At 33.0% G+C, this 20,662-nt stretch overlaps 2 protein-coding genes across 3 annotated transcripts in view; both read left to right on the forward strand.

The window, feature by feature from the left end:
* The window catches only part of LOC116337395, a 119,724-nt gene extending 104,623 nt beyond the window's left edge, over window positions 1–15,101 (forward strand). For both annotated transcript variants that reach the window (XM_031761918.1, XM_031761919.1), the window contains 7 exons: window positions 6,762–6,837; window positions 7,680–7,832; window positions 10,778–12,195; window positions 12,263–12,427; window positions 12,574–12,675; window positions 12,788–12,891; window positions 12,962–15,101. In XM_031761918.1, the coding sequence (XP_031617778.1) occupies window positions 6,762–6,837; window positions 7,680–7,832; window positions 10,778–12,195; window positions 12,263–12,427; window positions 12,574–12,675; window positions 12,788–12,891; window positions 12,962–13,116 (2,173 nt within the window). In that variant the 3' untranslated portion in view covers window positions 13,117–15,101. The remainder of the gene's footprint in view (window positions 1–6,761; window positions 6,838–7,679; window positions 7,833–10,777; window positions 12,196–12,262; window positions 12,428–12,573; window positions 12,676–12,787; window positions 12,892–12,961) is intronic.
* A 2,093-nt stretch (window positions 15,102–17,194) lies between these two features.
* The window catches only part of LOC116337644, a 57,569-nt gene continuing 54,101 nt past the window's right edge, over window positions 17,195–20,662 (forward strand). The window contains exons 1-3 of the mRNA XM_031762386.1: window positions 17,195–17,479; window positions 20,051–20,147; window positions 20,240–20,629. Of these exons, the coding sequence (XP_031618246.1) occupies window positions 20,385–20,629 (245 nt within the window). The 5' untranslated portion in view covers window positions 17,195–17,479; window positions 20,051–20,147; window positions 20,240–20,384. The remainder of the gene's footprint in view (window positions 17,480–20,050; window positions 20,148–20,239; window positions 20,630–20,662) is intronic.

Below are 20,662 nucleotides of genomic sequence, written 5' to 3' on the forward strand. Positions count from 1 at the left end.
GGAATTTTTATACAAATCTATGGAATTTGAAAAATCTCCACAATTTTATGAATTAGTACTTATCAATATTGCAGGAATAATTCATTGTTTTTACGAAAATTTTATTGACAATACACTCATCCTTACCGATTAATTTGCAGCGTGTAGTCGAACTCGTGAATGCACTTTTTGCGCGCAGAGTAAATAGCCCCTAGAACGAGTGTAAGCTTAAATTTTTGGTGCTGTCATTTGCATGTAATATGACTTTAACCTTACTGCCGAAGAAATAAGTGTATCTTTTTTCTGCATCTGCTCTTCAATTCCATCCAATTCACCTGTTCTCCGATTTTTCGTTTTGTTATTCGATTTATCTGGCTTCATTTTTTTCTATTTTTTTTTCACTGACAAATTCATTTCATTCATCGACCATTTTATCCACAAGGAATCCATTGACGGAATTACATATATAATTTGTATGTGCATACATTTTTTATGATATTCAAATTGAGTATGATGTGTTGAACCATTTTCGTTTACTTCATATTCCGTGAGGCTACGATGAAACAATTTCATCGTCACCATATCAATTGAAATGTGTCACGAATTGTGAAAATGTGACGAAGTGTGCCTCAATACATTTTATTACTTTTAATCAAAATCTTACACAAAACTGCATACCAACTGAACCGCACAATGTCAAATAGTTCGCGAAACCATTCACTGTCATACCAGTAAAATTTTCTTGAACGCTGACTGTGCGTGAAACCAAACAAAGAAAAAAAAAACATTTTTTTAAATGGAAAAGAAATTGAGTTTCATTTAAAGCGATCAGCAGGAGCGCAACAAATCGTATTCATATAAAGTGAACTGAACAACATAAGAAAAAAGAAATGAAAACTGTCTGTGAATACTGAATACTGATGCATAGCAGTTAGTGGTGGTATTCGTATCGATCGAATGTGTATGTATTATCGATGTCTGCTGCCAACTTGCTAATTTACTGGTCAGGTAACATGATTTATGTATTTTCAATTTCTCAGTAAATCTACATAAGCCATTGAACCGAGAAATAGAAGGAAAAAAATTGTTAACTTTGGACAAATTTATACATTACATTCAATGTTCAAACTCTATGGTATATTTTTCTACATCGAATTGAAAAATGTGTACTTATCCTGTCTCAAGTAGCAACTTTTATAAATGCAATATTTAAGTCAAACGATCAATAACTTCAAACTAAAATTCGTACCTTTTCAAAACAATAGCCAAAAAAGAATATATATAAAGTGAATCACGTCGATGCGGGAGAAAAAAAAACCTTGTATTCTAAAAAAATAAATTGCTGTATAATCCCGATCGTTGGCCTTTGCTATCATATAAAGTGTGCAGTGATTATCATTTCTAGTGCATTTTTCGTTAACTCAGCAGATTAGCAAACTTTTGGTCTGCTTAACGAATCTTCCCAACACTTGATGTACATTTGCATTGTTAACGGTGCTACTTTAACTTTGGATGAAAGCAATCGATTTCCATTATTAAATTGCTTTTATGAGGACTTGCACATATACATGCAAGCAGTTACTTCATACTCTTGCGAATGAAGAAGTGCAATTCAAGTCAAAGTTTGTATATGAACACTGAATTAGCGCAAGTGTTCAACGTTTTTGTGTGAGCAGAAAAAGAGACAAAGAAATATAGATAGAGAGAGAGAAGCGGTAACATGTTCATTTGCACAGGCAAACCTCTGTGGAGTTTGTGCGGCAACTGTGTCTAGAGAATTCTCGCGACTAGTGGAGAAATAAAGTTTTGTATATTTGTATTGATCAAACGATCACAGTATTATTGTGTGTATCCATTGCCTCACTTGCCATACATTATTCGGGTAATTTGAGAATAATCAAAAGTTCAAATTGCTCTGTCTCTCTCCAAAATCACAATAATCAAATTAAATAATTTACAATAGCGATAAGCATGCTTTTAAATTTCTTGTTGCCAACGCAAAGCCAATCCTGATCTATTGTATATTGAAACAGTTCTAGCCACATTCATTTGTTTATGAATGGTGCATGTATATGTATTCTGCTAGAATCGTTTTTGTTTCGTCCCGAATTGTTTTGTTTAGCAAATGAACATTTAATTCACATATCATCGGGTGCAATCGGTATTGCATAATAAGATATTTCCATGAATTGAGTTTGGTATTAGGCTATAACAGTGCGTTCGATGAGTTGCATTTATATAAAAACACATGGCTGTATGAACGAATGAGTGTTTTTATGCACGAGTTAAAAAAAATGTAAGCCATTTTTATAAGCAATGCCATATTTGAACGATTCAATAACATAAATCAAAAATTTAATCATAAAACTTTTTTTCCGCCATCGTTTTGTATGTGTGCGTTTCTCGTTTTTTTTTCTCTCCGCCATTCCTTATTCGTACTTTGCCCATATGAAGTACCAAAATGCGCTTTCGTTGCACTCACATAACCGTATAATTTTGTGTGTGTGTGTGTGTTTCTGTGTTCGTTCGCCATTTTTCCACTTTGTGACTTTTCGTTATTTTCACATATAATAATTTTCGCATATTTTTTTCATCTGTGGTTAACAATGTGCCACCCAAGCTTTCCCAATCAGTTTTTTTTTCGTTCTTGATATTTCATTGTAATTTTGAAAATATTGTACGCACCAAAGTAGTTTAAAATGAGACGACATAAGTTTTTTTCTAGGTTTTTTCTACTTTCTCTTTCACTCACTCATTTATCTTATGCCATCATTATGCGAGAGAATGAGTATGAGTAAATATACATATTACAGGAGCATAATAGACTCATATTCAAATATTCCAACTGGCTACAGACATGTCTGATTCGACTATAAAATATGTTGTAGACTATATATGATTGCGATGTGTTATTTACTTCAACATTTTGTTGCCACTCTCTTGCTCACTACGTTGGATATGTGAATCATTTCTATTGATTTTATGTCGAAATCATCATAATCTCTACCAATGTTTACTGTTCATATTAACCGTTATGTTGTATATCGTACTCCTGTCTATACAAAATGCCGTCTGTGCACTCAGTGATTTGTCTTCGCTAATCCTTACGGGAAAAAGTGAGATGCATTTTACTTGCAAAACCGGAACCACTTCAACATGTGAAAATTCGAATACGTAAATATTTCGGTTTTTCAATCAAAGTTTCATCCCTTGCATAAACTTTGTAATAAATGCAATTCCATTCAATAGCATGTGACATGCATATGAACGGTCGAACTTTTCCACTCTTCATCTCTTACTCTACCGCTTGCGTACGTAATCGCATTTCTGTTTAATCATTGTAGTTGGCCTTGTTACTTTTGTCTTTGGCCAAAGTGCCATTTCCGTTATAACTGCAATAGTATCTCTCGGCCGAGCATTTACATAAATAACTACTTGCAAGATAATTTCATTTAATTTTCCTCGCGCTCCATATCTTCATCTCCGCTTCATTCCTATCTTATTTTACGTGTTTTAGTGTTTTCAGAATCACTACTTGTATTACTGTATTGTATGTTCGCCGCTAGGTGTCGCACATATTCCTACATCACAAAAGTGGTAGCCAACAAAAAAAAAAGAAGAACTTCCGCAAGACGAATACTTAACTCGATTGCATTGCATATATAGCCCCATTCAGTCATGCAGCATACACAAAGTCAATAATAGAGCCCATGCAAGAAAAATAACAGAGACAAAGAGGGAGTAGAATGAAGAGTGGAACTAAAAAAAATACATACACCAAGCAAATGCGAAGATTGTAAGTGGTTCTTTCATAACTTTGAGGCGGATTAGTTGAAAACTTTTCAGCGAACGAAAATTCAAACATGCATTCTTACTTTGGATATTCTTCCTTTTTCGTTGATTCGTGCGTTTTTTATCTTCTTCTCGATATGAATAAGACTCGAGATTCTATAAGATATTTTCCTATCGTTTTTTTTTTGCATCTGATCCTTTTATACAATGCCGAATTGCTGACAAACACACACACGCTCACACATACACAAACACAACGATCCATCGCAAATACGACGAAATCCAACCGAAGATATCATCTAAATGAAAGCATACGCAAAATAAAATGCAAGCCATAAAGCACAAATTCAAATAGAAAAAGTTTCCCCGTTTCCCAAAATCACAGAATACTCATTACATACATGGATATAGATAGATAATATATGCATTCAGAGATTTTTCAACATTTAATTTCCTTTCCATTTTACATTCGAAACTTACACACACAGACAGAGATAGATAGAGAGAGAGAGAGAGAGAGAGGGAGAGAGTGATTGAAAGAGATAGAGAAAAAAGGACGCCCACGTGTAATGAAATCAACAAATAAGCAGCAATTGAACTTAAAAGAGCATCAAAAATGTGATTGTAAAAAAAATTGACAACAACAACAACATCAACTAATGAAACATTGAAAAGTGACATACGCATCCATTGCGAATGATATGCGATTTCAATTTAAATATGTTTGATTTTTGAACCAAAAAAATGTTTCTTCCTCAAATTGAAAATTGTCGAATATTTCCAATTGGAAATATAAATATACAAAGTTGTATGCTGGATTGCTGATATGCGTATAAATTTACGCCCGTCAGCATGTAGAGAAAATCACGATTGAAAATATGAAGATGAAATAATTGGTGTCATTTGGCATATATAAATAGAGATTGAATGATAGTCAGACCGACTAAGCCAGTAAAATAAATATGAAAAAGTTTTGTCGTATTGTAAAAAAGTTAAATTTATCGGAAATATGAACATGGGTGCAAAGAGGAGTAAGAGAGGCGGAGAAAAATTGAAACGTAGTTGTGGTGTATGTGGGCTTTTGATATGGTTTGGCAGGATGTGTGTGCGTGTGCCTATGAAATGGCATTGATTCAATATTTGATGAAGTCTTTATCATCATATGTTTGGCTTATGCAAAGGATTAACCACATGCAACTACTAGAATTGGTTGCTTAGCATTTCTCGCTCGTCGAAATTATACTTGCGACAATTTCATAATAAACTTTTTGCGATAGACAGATTTTCCGGCAGAAAGTCGGATATTGCTTATCCTTTGAAAACTAAAATGAACAGTTGAGATTTATTTTTAATTAAAAATGTCCGGTGATGAAAAATGTGTGCATAAAGTTAAACGACATCCACATTGTTGAATCACTCAACTGCATCAAACGTAATTATTTATACACTGAATCCGTTGAATGGAAACGTGCCTGTGCACGTGGCTAGTGCCATGACCGTTGAATTGTATCAGTGACAGTATGTTTTACTCTTTGATATGTATGTGCCTAAGAGAAAGAGTGTTAAAGAGAGATAGCGAGAGAGAGAGAGAGAGAGAGAGAGAGAGAGAGAGAAAAAAAAAAAGTGTTCATAAGCACTCTATATGTATAATTTCATTCAAATTGAAGCAGATTAACCAAATGGAGTTCCCATATTAATTGAATCGACCCGTAAATTATAATTCGAAAATTTCTTTTTTGTTTATATGAAACAACTTCATGCAGCCACTACGTATTTTATCTTTTGCATAAAGGTCACACTGGGAATGGTCATGTAGTGAAAAAGCGCTTCCAAATATTCAACTGAATCGACACAGTTTTGTCATTAAAAGCAAAGTTGTGTGTATCTCTCGTTCTCTGTTTATTTCCCGCTCTTTTATCGATTTCACGAACAATACCAAATGAACCACAACGAAACGGTTTATTCAAAGATTTATGATGCGGCAAACATGGCACAAAACTTCAATTGGTTTATAAATTTAAATTCGGATTTAGTGAATAATTCAAATTCGATCATAACACGATAATAAATGATCGAAAATGAATATAGTGGAAAAGTTGCCAGAGTGTTATCGATGCCACTGACATATGGTCGTATTGGCATCATTCTCTCAACCGTGTATATATAGGATGTGTATATTATGGCAAAATGCCACCATCCCAATCGCAACATAGCAAATATAAAGTTTCGATTGTTATTATTTTGTACTTATGCTGTGTGTTGCTGTAAAGTTTCTCTATCTACTTTGTTATCGTGTTTCAACTTTTCAATATTCCTTCAACAGTTTGATATCACTTCATTTCCATTCACACATTCAATTCAAATCAAATGCTCATAGAATTTAACGTGGATTTCTTTCGGTGCGATTTTTGTTTATATTTTCATTGTTTAACACCCACAGACACACACACACACACACATTTTCGTAAGCATCTTGTAATAATTCTTTCAAAATTCAAGCTTATAAGAGGCGTCGAATTGCTTTCGATTTCGTAGTCAGTAATGCGAAGAGAAGCAAAACAATGCGATTCATATTCATGGCATTGTCACCACATACAAACAATAGCATCGAACAGATCAAATGAATGTAATTTAAATATGAGTTTTGTATAGAACAGAAGCGAAAAAGTGCGAAATGAAATAAATTATTTCTAAAACAACACTCAATGTAAACATCAACAAACCGTTTTATTATTCTTTACTTTTGATTCAACAGTGCGAATCGAATGGGTGACAAAAAGTTAGAATGAGACGAACATAACGATAAAAACAACCAGATAAATTATAAATTAAACTTTTCTATTAAATGCTAAGATTGAATGCGTTACACATTCTCCCACACCCTCGTGCCGATATCAATGTGTGGTTGTGTTTATCACAGATTCATTCATATCAATTTTATAAAGTATTTTCGTCTATTTTGTTCATCATAATATTGTGTTCTTTTGCAGGAGTGAAACACCATTGACGATGGAACAATGGCACATCATTCGCATTTCACGAACGGCTCGTTTGGCAGTTATGAAAGTAAGTACTATTGTGATCGGTGTTGATTGTGATTGTTTAAGCATTTATTGATAACATTTTTTGTTGTTGTTGAATGTTATTCTTTACCGATGGCACTGAGCAGTGTTGTCTGCGCGTGTATTTTTATGGATCAACTTTGCTATTTCATGCAATGTTGTATGAAGAAAAACATATTCAGCGACACCATTATCGAGTTTTTAACTCAAGTACTCAATTTTAAAAAACGCGTAGGAGGAAAAGAAAGAAAAGCTAAAAAAAGATCGTCTGTTTGACAAATGTTGACAAATTTGAAATTTCCGATAAAAATTTAACTTGTGACATTCCGATGTCAAATACAATCAATTTACTTTTCCATTCTCCGTCTTCATCCAATCGATTTTTGCGTTCGATTGATTATTTCTCCACAAACTTCTTGCGACAAATATAATAACACTTTTCAAAAGGATTTACTCTAATTGGATTGCTTTCAATGATTTTCATGACGCGTTAAATACTTCAACTGTGCTTTTCTCATCTCGTACTTTTGATGAAGTATGCAATCAACAATCAATTACCAATCATAGTATTCGTCATCTTTTTTTCTGGTTTCAACCGTCCAACTTATTATCATCAGTCAAAAGCTTAACGCCAACAATATGAAATGACAGAAAATACTTTAAGCAATCCAAATGCAATTGATACTTATCATTTTTTTTCCCCTATTTTATGTGTGTTTCATTCTTAATTTTATTGTGTAAACTGGCGTTTGATAACGGATACTATTTCGTTTGAATAAATTCCCCTCTTTTACAACCACAACAAAAAAGACAACAACCATAATCATTTTATATTTATTTCATCAGATTGATCAGCTACCCGAAGTTATGACAGTGTCACCAAATGGATTTTGGCATTTATCGTTACCGCACAGCTTGTATTTGGGTGGATCGAACAACGCACAATATTTGCCATTAAATCTCAAAGAACTTGGCTCGTTTGTGGGATGCATACAAAAAGTAAGATGCAAAGTCATTCTATTATTTGTTTTTTTTTTTTTCTCTCCCTGTCTAAAACAGTATAAGAAGTATGCCATAATTTAGTATGCCATCGAACTTAGTTCCATAATATAATCTTAAAATCGAATTTCGACATATTTTTTTGTAAAATCTGTCATCAAAATATTTCATTTGTTCGTCACAAAATCTCGATTGGAAATGATAGTTAGATTGGTTGAGATTTTAATTGCAATCTTTCATTGCTAAAAAAGAAAAAGAAAAGAAATATTTCATTTGATACGAATCACAGATATTACCCGCAACCAAGTAACAGCAAAGAAAAAACAATTTCATTGACGTGATGGAAAATAAAATGTTGCTCAGCACACCAAAGTAAATGATATAGAAGAGAAAACACCTCGAGTGAATCAAGGAATGTGAAGCAAGACAAAACAAAACAGATTTATGGATTGGTAACAAAAAGCTAACCAACTCTCATTCGAAACTCGAAACTCGTCTAACATTTGTTATGCAGCATCGCAACGAAGTCAATGTAACACATTTAATATATATGTTTGTAACAAATGTAATAGATATAAACCATTTTCACATATGTTTGAGTGTATTGTCTGAGCGTAAGTGTGTATTGCCATTATGTCGATGTTAAATGTTCACACAGATACATGGATATCACGTACACATACTTATACATTGGTGGTTCAGTCGTAAAGGGGTTTTGCTTGCGTGTGGATGCGCGAAAAGCTTTTGCACCAAACATAAAACATACGAAAATTTAGATTCCATCGTATTTAAAGCATTTAGAAAGGCATTTAATTTTAAGAAAAAAAATATAATAGATTTGGTAGATGTGAACGCGACATCAAGACAAAACCGAACTCGGTGTTTATTCATACACGAACATCAACGACATCGCTCTTGTCGTTGTGAGAGTCGACAACGACGACGACGACGACAACGTCGAAATCTGTACCCGAGAACAAATTCTATAAACGAGACAGAGAAGGGAACATTTTTTTAAAGTGAAATAACAAGAGCTTAAAGTATTTACAATATCGCATATCTCTCAGTCAGAGTAACAATCGGCTATATATGTAGAAGTTTTTTTTTTCTTCTAAATATCATGCGACGTTTTATACGTGAGACATATACGATGTGCAATGAAATGAAGATTCCAAACGTTCAAGCTCGACGAGCGTAAATTGTAGGAAAATGAAACGAAGAGAGAGTGAGAGAGAGAGAGAGTGAAAAAACTCGTGCGGCATTGAGCACTAAACTTTATGGTTTTATCAAAATTGAACTGAAATATGTGTTCAGAGTAATAAACCTGCAAGAAATGAAGAATCTTTCTCACCACTCCCGGCCTCTCTCTGTGTTTGTAAGTTAGAGATCTTGGCATCTTTTGCCTTAATTCGATTTTGTTGCGATGCTCGTTTATTTGCCATTTTCACTTCTGTTAACTTCTACTATTTGTTGGATTTTCCACCATAAAAGATTGACTTTGGTGTTCGTACATTTACGCCAGCGAATTTCGATTAAAATATGAGCTTATATATGTATATCTCATTCTTTCGCTGTTGTTATGTATGTTTATAAAATGAAACTCATATCATTTCGCACAGAGACCGTATCTAATAAACAAACATGTCAATTATTTCAATAATTTGGTTCGAGATTTTGCTGAATTAAATAATAAATCACGTGTGTGCAACACACAATTAGGGATGAAGACTTTATGCCATATATATAATTAAATGTCAGAAATTGTGCACGCTTTCATAATACGAACGTGAAACATTTGCAGCTGCGTTGAATCGTTGTGCGGTGCACAGATGTATTACTTGTTTCGGTCTGTTTGAAACTTCATAACTTTATATCTTCTATTTTATTATAAAACCACTTTTAATTATACATGACAATACAAACAATGAGTTCTTTTGATTTTTTTTCGGTGCAAAGAAAAAAAAATGTTCACTCAACCCCTATCAAAAAAGTTGAGAAAGCCTGTATGCTTAATTATTTGATAGGATGAGTAACATTAAACCAAAATCAGAATGTAATTTTCCATTTTTTCCCCCAATATATTTTCATACAAAGTCAGATTATCTAGTTATATTGAATTGGTTTCAAACTTTGAAAACTTTAACACACAAAATCACAAGCAAAATGGTAAAATCTCATAACCACGCATCACATGTTCGAATTTTTGACAGTTACTGAACATAGTATAGATATTGACACACTGAGCAATGTTTGGGCTGATAGCAATACATTTCTCGTCGCTTTTTTCACTTGTTTTGTTTTGTGCCGTTTTCGTTCTTCTTCGTCGACTAAAATCAATACTATATAAATTACAACATTAGTTTGTATTTGTTCTTTGATGCAATGGAAAGATAATAAAGTTCAAATGCACTTCGAAATGCCTACAAATGTTGCATCCAACCGGAGCAATGATAGAATGTCGAGTAAAGGGCAAACTGTTTAATTTGATTGACGTACTTTCGGGATGGGATCTTGTACATAGTATACGAGTATCATTGAATTTTCTGAATCTTTTCGTTCACTATACGGAAATTTTACAAACAGTATAGCTAGTTTGACGATGCACCGAGACGAAACCTTTTATTCATGTGGCATGTTTCAAAGAATGGTAATTGGGTCACATTGCACAGATGCAACTCATTCTGTCTTTATCTTCTCTCTTTCTCTTTTTATCTATTTATGTTTTCTGTTTTCTATCTCATTCGATGTTAAATTACTCCGTCCTTCCTATCCATGTTTCTCTATCCATCAATTTTACCATTTTCATCTTCACCTTTCCTGTTGATTTTTCACTCAGGCACATTTGATCATTTGACCAAAACGTTGGGGCGGCTATCTTTAATATAACATTTATAATACGGATTTTCTTATTTATGTGTTACTTGTTCTGTACTTTTCTACTACAGTTGGAAGTAAATGGTCGATCGATATCCATTATATCCGAAGCAGTTGGAGGCACAAATGTTGATAATTGTCCGCACTCATGTACGAGAAAACCATGCGGACCATTAGCACAATGCGTACCAAACATGGAAAGCTACGAATGTCAATGTAACCCGTCGAATTTGCAATGCAATAAAGCCGAAGAGTTGACGGTGCAACAAACTCATTCAAGCTTAACATCGTTTAATTTCACTGGCGTTTCGAACAATCGTACAAGCATGTCTGCTATCGACAAAAATGCACTTGACTCATTGAAAACAACGACCGTACCGGCAAACTCAATCACAGCAATGGCACAGCTCAAAACCAATATCAAAGATGTGGAGAAAATAGCAAAAGCTGCAAAAGCAGCATCAATACCACCACCATCACCACCACCACCGACAATACCAACAACAATTGCTAATGACCGACGTAAATACAACGATGAAGTCATTGCTACTATCAGTGAATTTGATTCAAAATCTCCCGTGGTACAATTAAGTGACCCACATGCAAAATCTGATAAAATGGTAGACAAAGATCACAGCGATAATGAACGCAATAACAACAACAACAACAACAACAACGGCAATAGCAACGAAAATGTCGAACTTAGCATGGATTCAAATACGGGAAATACAAAAGAAGCTGACGATGTCAATGATTATTATTATGATGATGATGATGATGATTACGAATACAAAAATGCAGACGATTCGTTGGATGCCGTTATGAATATCCATACCACAAACGCAAATCGTCCCACAACTATGACGACGACAACAACAACAACAACAACAACACCACCAACGATGTCAACGACTACAATTGAACAATTGACACCCAGTAAAACAGTAGGCATTTCAACCGATGACGATGTAACTCGAGTTTTTGGCCGCTATATGTCTATTGACACGGAAAAATTACTAAAAAAAGAGGAAATTATGAAAAATATGAAATTGAAAAATCACTACAACAAAGGAACAAAATCAGCAAAAAAACACTACATTCCAATGCCATTGCTTGAACCGAAATCACCATCTTTGGCCGACGATGAAGTTGAAATAGATATTATGTTACCAACCATAAAAACTGATCGCTCAACGACGACAATGAAAACAACAATTGAACGCGGAAATTCAGCTGCAATAAACGATAAACAGGCTAACGTTGGCAGTGATGATGATGATGACGACGACAACGATGAAGATGACGAAATGAGTGGCGATTTTGATGTGATGGGTTTCTATTCCAATGAAGACGTTCTCACAACCAAAGAATTGATAGACGATATGGCACGCATTATGAAAAACGGCGCCGAAATTCGACGAAATCAAATGAATCGCAAAACAAAATACGTGCGAAGAAGTCATGGTGCTTGTTTCACTGGAGCAGATAGGTAATATTTTTCTTTATAAATCAAATAATGAATGACAAAGATGAAAATATTTATCATTTTATCACAGCTATTTCCATTACAATGATGCCGAAACAATGAAGCAAATCATAAGCTATAAAATCGATTTGAATTTGAGATTCAAAACACATTCACACAACGGACTAATTTTATGGACGGGCCGACACACGGCACAGATTGACGACGATTATCTACTGCTCGGAATTGAAAATGGGTAAATTTCATTTTGGATTTTATAAACAAACGTTTTAGTCCAAATGTTATTGGATACAGATGATTATCATCATTGTTATAGAAACGATATTATCATTGTGTTCGAATTGAAAATAAATATATCACTTTCAATTTGGTCTTTTACAGATATTTACATTTTCGATACAATCTTGGTTCGGGCGAAGTGAATATCGTCTACAACTCAACGAAAGTGAGCGATGGTCTGTGGCACCGAATCAGAATATTAAGGTGAATATGACAAAAAGTGGCATATGACATATTTTTATGATATGAGACTGCATGTGATTTAACACAATTCTGTAAATATTGCATTCAATTAAATTTTAATTGAATTTAATAGGAATTTGCAAGATGGTTCAATCGAAGTAGATGGCGGTGTGGAAGTGAGTAAACGATCACCCGGAAAATTGCGACAATTAAATACAGATACAGGTCTTTATGTTGGTGAGTTGAAATATTATGAGTCAATGTATTTGACAAATATGTATATTTTAACGATTCATTATTTCCGCAGGTGGAATGCCAGACATTATGTATTATACGGGCCGTCGGTATTATTCGGGCATTATTGGATGCATATCGGAAATTGTTTTGGGCGGTGAATTGAAGCTTAGCCTTGATCCGGAAACACTTGGTCTAGCACACAACGTTGAACCGGGATACTTTTGAGCTAAAACAACCTTATTTCAATGAAGAAATCAAACAAAAAAACTGTTAAATTGAATGAACAAAAAAAATATAGTCGTCAATCTAATTTTTAACAAAATTGTGGCGGAAGAAGAAGAAGAAGAGGAATAGAACAAAATTTATGCGAAATGAAAATCAAATTAAGACTCACAACGTTAGAGTGATATATACGTGCTTATCTAAGATAGATGATTTCGCATAACAAACGGAAATTTAACCATCGAAATCGTCGAACAAATATAGAATAAATGAGTTATTGGCCATACAAAACACGACACACAAAACATGTTTAATTAATATTATTATTATTATTACAATTGTGTTGTGAACGGCACGAGGCACGGGATCGGTGCATATTGAATGAGATAAAAATAAAAATAATGGTTTAAATGGGGATAATGTGTGGCGATGACAAAGGCGACATGAAGAGAGACTAGGGGATGAACACAACAATGTGAGAGCTTCAAAACTTCTTCTGTCTGATTTAAAATCTGCACAATTTCTCAAATGATTTCAGTTCGTTTATTTTTTCGAATCGATTAACAGTCGATTTTGAGTCGAAATGCATGTTGAGACCATTTATAAAATCATTTGAATCCCGAATGTTGTATGTCACCCCTGGGAAGTGGCGAGAGCAAGTAAATACAATAATTGCCATTTGCAAGAATGGCCATATGTGAACGGAAACAGTAGATGATCTGATAAAATGATTTTAAATAGATTTAAGTGAGAGTAGCTGTTAAGCATATTTGATTTGAATCTCACCGACAAAAGCTAAGGGCATATATATGTATCATTTGCAAAACAAATTGCATTTCACACATAAGAAGACCTACTACATATTCATCGATATTTTGCGACACAATGCCCCGCAATTATCACAAAACTCACCCATTCCTTTGTCGAACATATGCACAACTGCAGAAAAATACCACTTTACATTCAGTCACACTCACCCATACACACAAAAGAAACACATTGATTTTCGTTAAGGTAGACATAAGACGTAATTAGCAAATAAGGTTAAACTGAGGTCAATTGAACAGCTAACTAATGCTTTTGCGATTGTGATCGCGATTGGCGAACCGTGTGGCGGCAAAACAAACAGCTTCAATTCAGAAATGAAACAAATCAATATAAATGAGGTGAAAAGCAAAGTAGTTCATTAAGAACATAAACAATAAAATTGCTAGAGCAACGATTCTATGTAAAATTATATATCGATAGACAAGTCAGAAATGGGAATTAAGAATAAATATAAAAAAATATGAATATACATGTGTGTGTGAGTATGAATATTCACAAGAAACTGAAAGAAAACAAAAACAAAACGGTTTTTTATGCGTGTGTTTTGACCATTATCATTATCATTTCAACCTGAAAAGCAAAGGAAGACAATTTATTTGATGAATTTTCATATCATTGACAAACACACTATATCATTCGTGTCTATCGCAATATATTCCTATCTTTGTAAATTTGCACCGAACTGATTTACCCAATTAATTATAAACAATAAATAATGAATGGCAAAAGCAAGAAGCAACCAATTTGAGAGCAGAACGAATATTGACAAAATGACAAACAATCAATTTTATACACACTTAAACACAGACACCTACACACACAATAATTATTATATATCATTGATTTTTGTTTCATATCTGGTAATAAATTTGCATATCTCTTCAAATCCTTCATTTATAATGATCCGAAATTATTGCATGGAATTGAAATCGATTAGATGAAATCGTTCATTTAGTTCGCCTTTTGAATCAACTAATAAAATATCACAACTAAATGTTAATATATGTATACATCGGACAGGGTTACACACACTATAAACAACACTAGAATTGACACTATGATTTGTCGGACGAATATTGCGATAATTTGGAAAATCATTAAACTTATGATTGGGCTCGAATAAAAATCCAAATCGAAATAAAAATCGATAAAAGTGGATCACAGCTTTTTTTTATTAATATGCTGTGTTTCACTTTTATCGATTTTTATTTCAAGTCGAATTTTTATTCTTATCAACATTTTCATCTGTTTTATCACAACAGACGAATCGGTGTCATTTCCAAATCGAACATAAAAATCATATACAAAAATGTGTTTCAGTTTGAGTTGATTTTGATTTTGTTTGGCCGATTGACAAACGTATGACAAGAGCTTCTTTGGTCGCGGATCAATTTTATGTACATACTAGATTGATATTTAAAATGAACACAAATACACACACGCACCAGAATCAAAAGCATCACCTTTTAAAACATTCTCTCCCCCTATTCAATCCGTTTTCATTTTGACTGTAATTTCTTTCACATTTAATCAACATTATCTGAGAATCACCATCCACACGCAAAACTGTTCAAGAAACATAATATGAAAATCGAATCTAACGTTTGAACGAAATAAATTTCCAACTGAACCAATTCTGTTGCAATGAAAGTTATCACAATTTCGGAAAACACAAATGAACTGAAAAAAAGAAGCATAAAGTAAACAAACAAAATATAACAAAAAAATAATAATAATAAAAATTCGCATAGATTTCGTGAATACGCAAGTGTTTTGCCACAATAGTATTATACATAAAAATAGGCCATTTTTGTACAATGTAAAAAAAAATAACCACCAGAACAAAATGATGTGAATGTACAAAACAAAACAAAAAATAATAACATGATGGTTAGATGTTAGCGATGAAGCTTTTCACCTGGCAAACTTTGAATATATTGTACCGAAATAAATCTAAACTATATTGTAACAATGCAATATTTTAATTTCTTCATATCTTGTGTGTGGGTAGAATAAAGTAATTTCTAAACCGGCAATAATTTTACAACTTGCAATCAAATAATACAAACATAAAAGCACGATCAGTTATCGAAACATAAACAAAACTAGTTTTTTTTTTTTTTCATTATTTTAAGAATGATAAAATATTATGTTAATCATAATTTTGTGTGACACAGAGAGATAGCACATACTAAACTGTGTTAGGCACAACATTTTCTTTTAAATTAATTTTTTCTGTCAGTGATTAGCGCAAACTTAGCAAAACTTATGCTGAACCAAAGTAGATATTTAGCCGAAAACTAATGGTCTTATTTTGCTTATTTTACACAATATTTTATTTAAAAGAAAAATTAATGAACACTCGATCAGAATATACTAGTCACCGCTCTGTGTAGCAAAAAAAAAAAACTTTATTTTTAAGGAAATATAGAAAAATTATACACACACAAATTATGGCAACTATTTGAGATGGAAGAAAAGTGACGTCAGTGTTAGTAAATAAGTTAAATAAATTAATTTAAAATGTGAAAAAAATGATGAAATGGTATTTTCTTTCCTTCTCACTTGTGATTCGATTTAAAGTCGAACCTTTCCTTTGAATTAGGGAGCAATGCAGACCAGTCCATTTCTACAGCTTTTCAACAGATGGCGGTATTTATCATATAAATCATTTTCTTTTTTATTCTAAACTTAATTTCGATCTGTAGTGTCGTATTTTCGATGCAATTCTTTTCGAGCAATCGAATACTGGATTTCAAGTAACATTATCATTATCGATCGCCTCTTGATGATTTCCAATCATTTTATTTCGAATTATTTTTTAAATGATGGAAGTAGTCTATTTTTCGTTGATAACTTTTTCGTCGCTTTTCTTTTAAGAAAAATTCTAGATAGAAAATTGGTGTGTGTCTTGGATGTTCTGTGGTACTTAAAAAATCGATTGATTTGGATGCACACCAATTATTTTGTCAATTCGAATACGGAATTAATACGATATTTGAAAAAAAATCGGTAAATATCTGATTCGGATTTTGGTATCGAATGGATACTTTTATATTCTACGAACTGTATATGCTAAACTGAATAATAAATTAGTCAATATTATTGTGCAATTTTTAAGTATTTGTTTTAGTACATATTTCCGATTTGACGTTTGTACTTTATTCCAATAAACGCATACACACATGATTTTGACACAATCAAAACACTCTCATATCTTTTCTACAAAAAAAAAAGAAGAATTGTCGATCAAAAAAATATACGTCAAAAAGTTGAATTATGTTTTGATTGTTTCACATTTAGAATATAATTGTTTTTTATCTTGTTTCGTATCAACACGCAGTGTTTCTAAATAAAGCGAAGAAATTGATAAAGAAAACTGTGTCGATCAACATTTAGTTTCTTAATTCAGTGGTCAGAGTGAAAAAAAAAGTCTATCACTGTGTCGCGATTTGTGCAACATTTTTATTTTGATTTTTTGAATTGAATGAAATACAACGATACGGCCGACTTGAACCGATTCTCTTCCAGATACAAGGTAAAATTCCGTGAATGAATCAAACAATTGAATGTATATCGGCCATTAATTGGATGTGAGTTGTACAAAAATGAAAAACAAAAAAAAAAAACTGAAGGCGCAAAAATGCCGATAAAAGTTGATACGAATCTATTGTTGATTGTGTGTGTTTGTATTGGAAAAAAAGTTCAACATTTGGTGTCAAGTATGCCTTTTGGACGTTCATCATAATCTGGATAGCAAACGAACAAAAGAACGAAAAAAATTAGAAATGTACAATAATGATTATGATAATGTGTTGTGTATTGTCGTTTGGTTGCGGTGTGTCGTAACATATGAATCTATATATGCAAGGTTATAATAGAAAAGAATTGAGACAGTTATCTAATGGAAAAACGTGCAATGAAATGAAAGCATTCCATTCGTGTAAAAAGAAGAAGAAGAAACAAACAAAATACTACGTGCAATCGCACATCCCCAATGTCGTGTTTTCTTATCAGAACGAAATTGAAAGAAACCAGAAGACAAAACAAAACTACAACAACCATCAATAACAATTGCTGTGTCGAATTTGCATTTTTCAGTTTTATTTTTGGTGTTGTTTGTGTTTTTGTTATCGTAAATGTGAAGCTCGTGAATAATTGTGATTCACAATCAATAACAAAAGGGTATAATGCGAATAGCTCATTGACTTGTCACACCACACTTTTATTTTATTATGTCTATTTTATAAAAAAAAAATTATTCCCCATACTTCTTTTGAGCTCTGTTCGTTTTTGTTCATTTCATTCGTGTGCTGACCATTCCACTTCTCCATCAATTCGAATTCAATTGTATGACAATAACAAAATGTCATAAATTTGAATTGCAAACGGCTGAACAGCAAAACTATTGACTATATATCGATATAAAAATGCTTTGCAATTTTACTTTGCATTAGAAATACGATTGAATGGCAAAGATAGTGCCCATAAAATTGTTATTTTCTTTCGTTTGAATAGTGGTTTTGGGCTTGGACATTTTACTGGAAAAAAAAAAAAAAAACTGAAACAAACATTGGACACATGCGATGGAAGCGCGTGTGTGAAAGAGATGGGCCGAACAGCGGCTCCATAAATAAAACATGACAATAATCGACTGATTTGTACCGTTTCAAATACAACAACAACAAAAACTATTCATAAATTTAATGAACGTCCAGTTCGATTGCGTGAACTTCTTTTTCGGATGAATTTTGACCGTAATAATAACGACCTTTTCAATTTGTTCATCTAAAAAAAACTTTTGGACACCTTTTTTCCGCATGTCAATTGCGCCGACTATTAAATTTAGCTCACGGAAAAGTTGTATTTCATTAAAAGAACCTTCATACAATTGCTCGGTTATATATACTCCTCTATAGAGAGGAAGAGCGAGAGAAGAAAAAAAAGTGTCATGCCTCGTGTGTTTAAGGTTCATTCGACTATTAACACCAAAAATTATTCATGTGGTTAGCTGTTAACTCTTAGCTTGCTTTCAAAATTCAGCTGAGACTCATACGGAGCTGTTTTGCTATCAATATCGGCAATTGTTTATACCTAGCGGTCGAAAAAAAGCAATGCATCATTATTTAAAGCGTTCACAAACATGTGACACACATATCTCTAGCAAGAAACTTATCTTCATGGTCTCGAGCAACAATTTATGCGCACGGTATGCTTTTTTATTCTCTCTTCACGATCGTTAAGTTGATCGTGTTTTTTTCTCTGTCGATCGGTAAATATTTGACGTCATTCATGTATAATTGTTACAACAACAAGTGAATGTAGAAAATACAAAACGTATAAATTCGCATTAACGTCACACAATCAGACCGAATATCGAATATGACACTAACTAAAACAAGAAAGAAAAAGAATAGTTTCCGTTGCTTTTGAATTACGTTTGAATGAAGTGTGTGTAGCTATTATTTTAACAACTTCATTTAAATTGACGCAAGAATCCTATCGAATGCTAATGGCAGAGAAATTGTTGCTTTGCAGAAATTGACTAAACGAACTATTTTATTCTTCGAGAAAAAAAAAATGTTACATCAAATAGATCGATTTGTTTTAAACAATCAGCCATCCAAAAAAGAAAAAAAATGTAAAAAATAGCATTAACCATACCGGTTCAAGATGGTTACACATTCGATCGCACGTAGGCCTTGCACATGTTGAATTTAGAGGAAACTTGTCGTCTAAAAATAGAAACACGGTTTTATTTTTAAAGTAGAACCGGCAAAAGATAAAGAGTCCTTGACCAATAGTACAAAAAACACCATGATTATTGGTTCAATTTTTATATTAAATTAAAATGATACTGGTGCTCTTTCCTTATTCGACACAATGTTCTTGTCACACTGTTTGCATCGAACTCGAAAAATAAATTGAAGAAAAATGAAATAAGAGAGGCGATCGTTTGACCTTCAACGCGAATATTTTTAATTTGTAATTTAATAACCAGAATGAACTCAAACGAAAAACGTCCAATGAAGTTAACCCGATATTAATTCTTGCTCTTTATTCTCATTGTAAATTAAATGCATTTATTTTGCTAATGTTGTTGTTGCAGATCTTGAATTTTGTTTTGCAGCTCGATTGCATTGCCGTCATTTATTTAATCTATACAGTGTTCAGCGCTGAACACTCTGTAAAATGTCAATTTGCAGGTGAGTACATTGTATATGTAAGCGATAGTCGTTTTCATTTACTGTAAATTAATCATTCTATTCTCTTTTTTTGTACGAATGTGTGTGTATAGGTTCTGAAAGAAGCCGATTATTACGAAAGTAGCACATTTTTTTCGGGATTTTTTGGTGTGGAGTGAGAAGTTTTGTTTCGTATAACAAACGGAGAGTACTTAATCTTCACATCAGCCAGTGGCAACCGGGGTCGGTTCAAATATAATGACGGACACCAACAATGGTTTACCGCCCGATGTGAATCCTGAAAATAATCCACGACCTGACACACCGCTTATCAATAATAACAACATTTTTAATAATAACAATAACAATAATAATAATAATAACAACAACAACAATAATAATCGATCCCGTAACAATCAAAATTCATTGATCAGTGTGCGGGATAGACTCTTCCATGCTCTCTTCTTTAAAATTGCTTTAGCCTATTCACAAACGGTTCCGAGGTATGAATATTTTAATTTTTGTTTTTGTTAATT

The sequence above is a fragment of the Contarinia nasturtii genome, unplaced genomic scaffold (assembly GCF_009176525.2).
Source record: "Contarinia nasturtii isolate CC-2019 unplaced genomic scaffold, AAFC_CNas_1.1 Cnas_scaffold_285, whole genome shotgun sequence".
Classification (NCBI taxonomy): domain Eukaryota; kingdom Metazoa; phylum Arthropoda; class Insecta; order Diptera; family Cecidomyiidae; genus Contarinia; species Contarinia nasturtii.